The sequence below is a fragment of the Dermacentor silvarum genome, chromosome 10 (assembly GCF_013339745.2).
Source record: "Dermacentor silvarum isolate Dsil-2018 chromosome 10, BIME_Dsil_1.4, whole genome shotgun sequence".
NCBI classification, from domain to species: Eukaryota; Metazoa; Arthropoda; class Arachnida; order Ixodida; family Ixodidae; genus Dermacentor; species Dermacentor silvarum.
Genome location: NC_051163.1, coordinates 31,077,709 through 31,087,976, shown reverse-complemented (window position 1 = coordinate 31,087,976; position 10,268 = coordinate 31,077,709). Strand labels below are relative to the sequence as shown.

The window sequence follows — 10,268 nt, the reverse complement described above, 5'->3', positions numbered from 1 at the left end:
CCGTGTCCGCCCGGCTACCGCCGCGTGCGCTCCGTTCGCAAGCGACGGGCGAGCGCTCGCGGGAGAAGGTGGCAGCATGTGCTCCCCACAAGCTGCAGTGCTTACCTTTGTACTAATGTGCTATAGTCCAGAGGGGAGGTAGATAGAATGGTAGAGAAGAGGTAAAGGAGGGAGCAGAGAATGGGGTAGAACCGGCGCATTCATGAAATGAGTAAATAGCAACCTTGCTACTCTTCGCTCACCGCCCATCATACATGGGGGGAGGGTGGGAGAGGGAAAAGGCGACGTAAGAAGGCAAGGAAATGCTACTACGACACACGACAGCTGTTGCAAACAAACTTGATAAATTTAAGCTAAAGGTACGGTACGTTGCTACTGTTTATGAAAAATAAACACCGTGCAAATTTGTCTTGCGAACAACTGACGCAGGGCATGCAGACGCAAAGCGACATTAAAGTACCGTAGCGTCTAGGCGACACTGCGGAACCGACTACACATCAAATCAACACATCTGTGCCCGCCGCGACAGCTTTGCGGCTGTGGCGTTTCTCAAGGTCGCGGGTTCGATCCAGACAGCAGCAGCTGCATTTCGACTGGGGCGAAATACAGAAACACTCGTGTACTTAGATTTAGGTACACATTAAGGGGGGACGCGGCTTTCGCATCGCGATATTTGGCCAAAAAACCGATTTTTTGAAAATCACATTTTCAGTTTGTATGACTTCTTTTCTATTTTATTTCAAAATTTCGTCACGGAAAATCGCGCGGAAATGATGTAAAAAATGTTTATCGAAGCTAAGGTGGCGAGGAGTTTCTCGAAAATAGCGAAAAAACGGCATTTTTCAAGCCGCGATATCTCCGCAACCGCGTAACCTAGCGCCGCCATCTTGGTCTCTATGGATAGCGCGATTCTCCGTCTTCAAATCTGGCGCCTCGGCCAGCTGCACCAGGCAAGAGCAAGCGCACAGCAAGCAAAAGTTTCAAGGTCTCGCGGCGGTTTCTGATCGGCAGCGCGCGCCACGTGACTGTACACGGCTCCGGATTGGTCTCCCGGGCGGTTGCCCTTAGCAACCGGCGGAAAGGTCGTCTGCTCGCCGCTACGGTGGCTAGAATCGCCGCGCTGACGGCGCTGAGGAGCCGATTTCGCGTCTTTTCAAGTCGTCGCGGCGTGGTTTAGAGATTGTATCTCACTTATGATAACGGACGGCGCTCGCTTGTTAGAGAAACGAAAAACGTTGTCAAGCTCAGCCCTTCTTAGCTTGAAGAACGGCTCTCATCTGTTATCATGGGCCGGCGATTGTTCAAGAAGAAACGCAAGACTGCGCATCAATTTGGTGCTCGTAAGTCGAAGCCACCGATCTCTAACACAAATTTGCTCCGGCGACTTCAGCAGTGACAAAGACGGTGGCATGCAGCGCGACGCGGATGTGCAGCTGAGCACCTCAAGCACGGATGGAACATCGTCCGCGCGTATTGGCGAAACTGTTCAGGAACCCAGCCGAAAAAGATGCAATGCGGAAAAAGAAAGCTGCAAAAGCTCATCAGACCATCAGGTCAGATGGTCAAGCGATGCCGCATCGCAAAGGACACAAAGGACTATAAACCGGGTGCCTATTAAATTTTGACAACTTTGAACCTTGTTTTCTCAGTACAGTTTTTTTGGCATGTTGCTCAGCTCGTGGAGCAGATATCTTGGTAACTACTTTACACATTTTGATTGCGTTTGTTTTGTCACTCACTGAACTGTACTTTAGGGGATAGCGCTCTTCTTTTTTTATCCTAGTGTTTTAAGAATTCGTAGTAGGGTTCCTTGTTTGCAGTGTAAGCGTGCTCACTGCAGTGGGACTGGAGAAAACATAAACTACAAATTTTAGTGTTGAAAAAAAATTATTTCGAGAACGCTATCCCCTTCTGCATACATTTGGCTGTGCATACAGTATTTAACAAACTTTTCACTTGATTTCGTAAATCCTCCAGTCCCTCCACAAGGTTCAAGAAAGAAATAATTTGTCTAGCAAAAAGTTTTCATGGTACCGCTTTGAAATTTTTATGAAAGCATCATAGAGCCATTCTTATTCTATGTACCAATTTTCATTGACATCCACCAAGAAACAAGAAAGTTGGTACCGAAAGCCGCGTCCCCCCTTAAAGAACCCCAGGGCGGGTCAAAGTTAATCCGGAGTCCACCACTACGGCATGCCTGATAATGTGATTATGGTTTTAGCACGCACATCTACAAGGGCGAATTACAAGGCTAAATTAGGGCTGTAAATGTGAAGCCAACATATCCATTCCCGGCGATGGACCTTTCTTGGACCGACCCGGCCTTATCTGCTGGTAGCTCCATGGCACGGTGCTGCTGTCAGTTGTTTAAGATGGCGGTTGTGCTTCATACGTGCTTGGCGTACGAGCAACGAAGTGTGATTCGTTTTCTATGGAGCAAGGGATGAACGCCCATCGAAATCCACAGGGAAATGCCGCCCACGTTTGGGGAAAGGTGGCTCGCTTTGAGTAGTGTGAGGTGGTCATGTTGTGAGTTCGCAAAAGGCCGTGAATACTTGCATGACTATAAGCGGTGGCTCCACAGTCAGCCGGACGAATTCTACCCCAGGGGCATCACAAATTTAGTGCTGCGATGGGACAAATGTCTGAACCGGTGTGGTGACTATGTGGAAAAATAGTATAAGGTACGTAGAATAGCACATATATTTGTAATTACCGGTATGTACCTTATTTTGGCTAATAAAGAATAGAGGCAAAGACTTTCTGTTTTGCCCTCATATATATAATTCAACAAACGTTTAACACTTCGGCCACAATGCGATAGCCATGCTTCGTGGCCATGCTGCTTAAGCCATGCCTCAAGGCGAAATTTGCATATAACCCGCACTCTGACTTTACTGCTAAATTTGTTGAATTTCTTGTACGGGTTATATTTGCAAGAATATGGTATCCTTCCTTCATGGCAACGTTAAATAACTGCAGTTGTGGTACTGACAAGCAAAAGTGTTGTACTAGAGAAATTTGTTGACCACAAAGTGTAATTTGTCTGTAGATTACAGTGTAACCTCAATACATCCCCTGGTCATGCGACGACCCGCATTTTGAGACGAATTGATTGGTCCCGGCAAAACCCCCCATAGAAATAATGTATTAAAAAACCTCGATTATACGACGCAATTTTACGCCGACCCTGCCTCGTACGATGTCTCTCTGGTGCCGTCCGAGAAGAAAAAAAAAATAAAGCCCTAAGCAGACGCAGGCTGGCATGTGAGCACACTGCAGCTGGCTGATAACAGTTGTGCAATACTGTATTTACCCGAATGTAACGCGAGGGCCAACTTTCGAGTCACGCAAAATAATAATTTAAAAAATTTTTAATGCGAATGTAACGCAGGATGCACGGAAAAGGAAATGGTACCTTTATTCAAGGAATGTGATTTCGGAAGCTAGTTCTCTTCACTCATCACCGTCGTCTGAAGAGGAGACTGAGCTTTCCTTGGACGGTATTTTCGATTGCGCGATCACTTTCGTAGATAGTTACACTTTCGTGAAATTTCTCATGAGTTGGCACTAAAAGCGTCCCCAACAAGTGTTTCTGACGCTGTCCTAAGCTCACTATCAGCGCCAAGAGAGCTGTCGGCCATATACTTAGAGAGGTTCCATGTCGGGATGAGCTGATTCTCGCGAAAGTGAAACTATCTCCAAAACTGATCGCCAGAGAATCGAGTCATCTTCTGTGCCGTCGTGCCTGTTCGAGACTTCAGTACTGTATAGACCACTTATAACGTAACCGCTTATAGTGCAGGACTGGATATAGTACAGTCTTTTCAAACTCCCGTTAATTTTCCCATAGCACTCCATGTATACGCATACCGCTGACAGTGCAGCTGCGCGAGACGAAATACCAGTTATAATGTGGCTTCCGCGGGAAAATCTCGCCAACAAGGGCGGTAGCGAGCTCGCTTCTCAATGAGGTGCGCCCATCGATGGGAGAGGAGATCAACGAGGGCGATGTGGAGGAGGAGCATGAAACGTGGAGCATGAGTCCAAGGGTGATAAAATCGTCGCCGCGCGCCCTATGTCCGAGTGAAAGCGCACGGGGGACACGACGCGTGCCTTCACTGAGAGCGAACGCACAGCAGAGAGAAAACGCCCATTTCCTCGCGCGAAAGGCCGGGGGGGTCTGGCAGGGAGGGAGGGGGGGGGGGGGGGGCGACGCTGTGCTGCGGCACCAAATGCATATCTTGCAACCGGGCGCAAGGGGAACTGGTGACGCAGTCTTCCACGCGAAAGGAGCAAAGCGGGAAGGCAGCACGGGAGGGAGGGAGTGGGGCTTCTACTCTGCCAACAAATGCGTTCGCGCCTGTGCCGGTTGTCAGTTTTGCCACACGCAACGTATCTTGAAAGCGATCTCCACACGGCTCTGAGTTTTGTATGCGCTGTGCTTACGCTGCTCAGTTTCCGTTGAAGCGATAGACTGCACGAACCTTCGCTCGCTGCAGTGGCCGCGTTTCCCCACGCCCGCGTTTTGTCAGTGGTTGTCTGCAGTCATCGAGTATACTCATGTTTCCTTGTGTGCGTTGACACCACGCTTGTTAATTCAGTTAGTAAGCGAATGTGTTAAGTTTATGCAGCCAATAAAGCTACTATCGCTACTCGTTATAACTCTCTATTAATTTGCTATCACAATCGATGCTTAGCCTTTCGGGCGAAACTGAGGCATTTTTAAAAATTATTACTTTGTCTGCTTCATGCGAAGATCGTGGGTACTTGGACATTAACCTTTCAACGTTCGTAAATTTAAACGAATGCAAAACTCCCAGTCGCAAGCTTCGATTCTCGGATACGCGCGGCTGCTTGGTCTACATGTTTTGCATACGTGCAGGGCTTGAAAATTGTTGTTTTGGTTATAGTACGGTACCGCTTATAGTGCAGATATTCACGACTCCGGCGAAATTAACCGCTCTAATTGCAGAGTCTTTCCTCAAAGGGGTTCGGAGCTCAACCAGAGCAGTGGGTGGCATTTACCATTCAACCTCCCTTGCGGAGAACCCTGAAGTTACGCAAAATATGCGTTATTGCTTGCAGAAATGGCAAATAACAATCGCCGATCGATTTCTTTCAGATGCCTGATTTTTCGCACCTGCACACTTATTCGGACTTCATTACCTGCCTCTATAACCATGGCAACCGAAACTTTGGATGGCGCACAATGTGCAGTTCAGTTTTTCGGACACAAGCCGCATGCGTTATGATGCAAACAAACAGGGCACCTGTGACAAAGTTGCCACCACGTAGCAAACTGCAACTCTGGCTGCCAACTTCCGTGCAAAGATAACTGGTTAGGACTAGTGAGCTAGGCAGTGTGGTTGCGATTAAAATTTGCCTGTGGCTGGTGAAGTGGCTCGCAGCAAGTGGTGGGCAGTTCTCCGTCGTGTATACGGCGTGTAAGTTAGGTAATGGTCATGCACAAATTATACTTTACAACGCGGCTCGGCCTCACGGCAGGCCACTCTTTCTAGCGTCTTGTACTGGTAGTATTTTCATGCCTGTAACCAATGTTGCAATTTGATATCAGCTGTAGTGCGCTTGTATGCAATTCATTATCTTGAAACAATAAAACAGTATTGGCTCATAAAGCATCCTTTCAAGACCCTGTTTTCTTAAACTCCACAGCAAAAGGTTGATCACTGTATTCCCTTTTTATTCATCACATGCCAAGCTGTGGAGGTTAGCAAGACATTTAGCAGTAATTTTCGGTCTAGTGAAAGCTCAGTTTACAACTCCAGCCGTACCTGATTTTCTCCTTGGTGTCCCCTTAACATTGAAATGCAGAAGTCAGTGTATCGTGCGAAGTGCAACAGACGACGACCTGGTAATTTTCATTCCTGCAGCTGGGAGACACCGTCGGATACCAAGTCCGCCTCACTAAGCAGCTGCTGACGAGCCGTGGCGGCATACTCTTCTGTACAGTGGGTATCCTGCTGCGGCACTTGCAGCAGAACGTTGGACTGCAAGGGGTGTCACACATCATTGTCGACGAGGTCCATGAGCGTGATGTGTGTACTGACTTCCTGCTCGTGCTCCTTCGAGAGGTGCTCTCCATGAACAGCACACTGAAGGTGGGCTTTTCTTTATTCTTGTAGTGACATACCTTCCAACTCTCCCAAATTTTATTGCGATAGCAATTATATGGACACTCCAAAGCAGATTTCTGCCGTCGGCGTCGCCGTCGCCGTGAGGTTCCGTATGACGTCAATGGAGATGAAATCGTCGCCGCGCGCCGCCGAACGCTGTATGTGCGAGTGAAAAGGCGCGAGGGACGCGCGCTTTCACGGGGAGTGAACGCACGGCGGAGAACAAACGCGCGTTCTGTGCCGTGCTCCCTTAAGGGCTGCAGAAGTAGGCGTCTCTTTCCTCCTTTACAATCACCATATATGTAGAGCAAACGCGCCTTCTTCTGACGCACGAAAGGCCGCGGGGGGGGGGGGGGGGCAGGGAAGGGAGGCGACGTTTAGCTGCGGCACCAAGTGCCTATTTATATCAGAGGCTCCGGCAACAGTCACCAACGCCGCACGCATTTTGTGCGAACGCGGGCAAAACGCCGACGGCGTCGACAACAGTGCTGTGTGTTGCCGGTGCTGCTGCATGTCCAAGTTTGTACAGCGGATAAAACTACTATCCTTACTCCGTATAGCTCTCTACTAAGTTGCTATCGCAATTGATGCTTCGCCTTTCGGGTGAAACTGCGACAAAATTTTTCATCAAGTTTACGTATTTTTACGAATGTTGCTATATTCACTAGCATTATGCTTACACCCCCCCCCACATTGGCCATCAAAAATTAGAATTCCTTTACCTCGAGTAATCGTGGCACCCTCAGATTGCTGCAGTAACTGACGTCTGCTTGTTCCGACGTCAATGTTGACACTGAATAAGTCAGGACAGAGTCACTTTTCCCTTTAGTCACTGCACTTTCAGTCACTCTAGCATGCATTTTTAAAGACTTTGTCCTGAGCAAGCACCTTTCATGGCACACATACAGTCGAAACCACTTATAACGATCCCAGATATAACGATCTATCTGTTATAACAACTGCATTTCAGTGCACTTACGATTTTCCATCCCTGCCTATTGAAACTGCTTCCAGATATAATGAATGTCTTTAAATTGCCGTACTTTTACAACGAACGCTTTAAACCCAGTGATGGTAAAAAGAGGGCACACGCGTGAAATACCAAAGCACATAAGTGTGACCAAACAGGGCACGCGGCAGCGCCTGCCCCACTTCAGTGCAACCGCGATGATGATAACGGCCTTTAAGATGAACGAGCGACTACACTGTGGGTGGATTTCGGAAGCGGTGAAGAAGTACACGCGTGGTTACGCCCTTTCAAGGCATGTATGTAGTACGCCTGCATGTAGTACGCCTCCTCCCTGGAGGCGTACTACATGCATTACGCCTGTTTTAACCACTGATCTCCACTATAGTGGAGGTCAGTGGTTTCAACGATTTTGAACGACCATCTGTCTTTCCACCCATGGGAACAATGGCCGCTCAAACGTTCATGTCAACGCAGCCCAAGAGGGCAAGAACGCTGCACCATGCGTTGCTGCCACGCAATGTTGCAGAGGATCAGCATTTACTACGCCGTTATCGGGAGATCACGGTTCAGCGGCGCTTAGTTTACGCATTGCCGATTGCTGATAACGGTTCGTGGTAATTTACTAAATTCCACTGGCCAACCTGTGTCTTATTATACAACGTCAAATGCCCATAAAATCTGAGGCATTTGACCCTGTACCAGCACCTCACTCATCACATTTGTTGTCCAGCTGCAAGAGTCCACCCTCGCTGACCGCAAACCCGTGCCCCTTGCTACTGAGAGGCTGGCTTTCCCGCTGGCTGTAATGTCTAGTGGCTAAGCGTGCTTTACAGACGAAATTTCGCCAGCAGCACGAAATGATCGCAAAATTGAGCTCAATATCAAACACATATTCTTAGATATAGATATAAATAAACGATAAGAACCATGTTTACTCCCGCACAGCCAGCAATATATTCGATTTGTTTTGAATACCTAGCTTTCTAATTAAATACGTATAATAAATATATAATCAAAAGTATTCAAAATTTTTTAATATTCGCACACTCCTACTTGTAAGGTTGAAGTCCCTTCTTGCAGCACTCATATATATGTTCCCCCAGTCGTTCATACCTTAGACATCACTGGACTGAAACCACCTTTTGTAACCATTGTTTTCATCAGTGATAATTCCTTGTTTCATGATGCATTGGTCAACATTCATACTAGAGTGCAGTTTCACTCTGTTTACTTTTTTTTTTTTTTGCACTTTATGTATTCCTGCTGAACTGTTGTGTATTGCAACTTTTACTCCCAATTTTCTTTTTCTGTAATTTGTCATATGCCCTGTAAGCCACTCTCTTCTTTTTAAGTTATCTTGAAAGGCCCTGTTGGTGTTATATATACTAATGGATTTTTGAAGAAAAATTGATAGGATTGCTCTGTGTCCCTTTTTCTCATCTGGCAGGTCATTCTGATGAGCGCAACAATCAACGCAGAAAAATTTTCGGAGTACTTCGACGGTGCACCTGTCATCATGGTACCGGGCAAGACACACCCAGTCACACAGTACTTTCTGGACGACATCATTTCAGAAAACATTGTGACTGCAGAAGCGTTGGAAAAGGTAATGGCACAAGCAGCTGTCTGGAAGTTCTGTCTGAAACTGGGTCTGTTCTCAATTGCCGCGCCACGCACAACTTCTTACTGTTGCCACCTTCCACATCTGCTGTGCATAGCTTCAGTACCTAGTATAACTAAAATAGCACCGTTGCCTCTTCTTCGTCTTTTCCCTCTCTGTGATGATAATGACGATTTCTAAGGGCATTCCCTTTAAATTAGGGTGGCAGCAGTCACCTAGCCTGCGTGAGCTAGTTAGATGTTCCCATATCATAATCTAGCACTCTGCCTATCTATGCCTTATCTGATGATCCTGCCCCTATCACGTCCCTGATTTTTCACACAAAAAAAATAAACTTTTTAAATGGTATTTGAATAGGTGTAGGCAGACTGATTATATCCCTAGTGGCTACTAACCATCTTCTATACTAACCGTCTTCCATAAAATTTCCTAGTCGGGTCTATTAGGGAAGACGACTGCTTTGCAGTCAAACCTCGATATAACGAAGTTGTACTTGCAGCGAAAAACTTCATTATATTGAGAATTTCGTTTCTTGAGGTTTCGCTAATTCAGTAGAACTAAGATCGGGAAATAAACATAGTTGGTTACATCGTGAATTTCGTTAAATCGAGGTTCATTATATCGAGGTTTGACTGTATAAGCAGACACATTTGGTTCAGTGGGTGTGTCCTGACGTGTGCTGAATGTGCTCAGATATGTAGTGAGCTGAGCTGAGACATTCAAAGTTCTCCACCATGGAGTGGGCTTCCATATCTGGAGCCACTGTAAATATGTAGAATAACCCCTTTTTCTCTTGCTATTACTCCCGGATGTACTCATCCCCATGGCTGAAGGATCACCGGCCCAAACGCTACCCCGAGTCCCAACAGCGGCTGCGTGCGTGCTTCATTAAGATGTGTCTCACAAAAGCCCTGCAACCACTGGGTTTTCTTTCACGAACTGTTCATACAAGTGTGCCAATGGCAGCACGGCGCTTAATCATTGACGCTGCATCCCCTTCTACCGTATCTTGAATAAAAACGGCCAACAAGCACTTCTGACGTGCGCAAAGCGCACCATTTTCTCGTGGCATGGCAACGCTTGGGCTTTTAGGGTTAGGATTGCAATTAGTACAGTTAAACTTGATAAAACAAAGTCTGTAAAATTCTTAAATCGTTATATTGAAATTTCGCTGCATTGAAATTGAATTTTTCATGCTAAGTACAGTTGCAGGCCGATTATTTTTTACGCAGAAGGGGCTATAAAAAATGTCCGAATAATCGGGCAGTCTGAAAAAAAAAATAGATGAGATAAATTTTGCTTGAGCGCCAGCAATCACCAGTAATATGACAATATAATGATGGCAGTAATATGACAGTCGCACATTGCTGGCACTGTGCCGATAAAGCGTGCTTGGCACTAAGTAAAGACAGTTGATCCTAATGCAAAATTTAAAGACTGTCATCTAAGCAACACCACTTCCAGATATCAAAGAAGCATACACTGCTACTTTCTGCATCAAAATGAATTACGGACAATTTCACTTTGAAAACCGAAC

General features: G+C 46.5%; 1 protein-coding gene across 1 annotated transcript in view; it reads left to right on the top strand.

Moving 5' to 3' along the window:
* LOC119431033 (ATP-dependent RNA helicase DHX30-like) overlaps positions 1-10,268 on the top strand; it is a 44,969-nt gene that overhangs the window by 2,916 nt on the left and 31,785 nt on the right. Inside the window, exons 3-4 of the mRNA XM_049657861.1 lie at positions 5,898-6,125; positions 8,558-8,716. Coding sequence (XP_049513818.1) covers positions 5,898-6,125; positions 8,558-8,716 — 387 coding nt within the window. The remainder of the gene's footprint in view (positions 1-5,897; positions 6,126-8,557; positions 8,717-10,268) is intronic.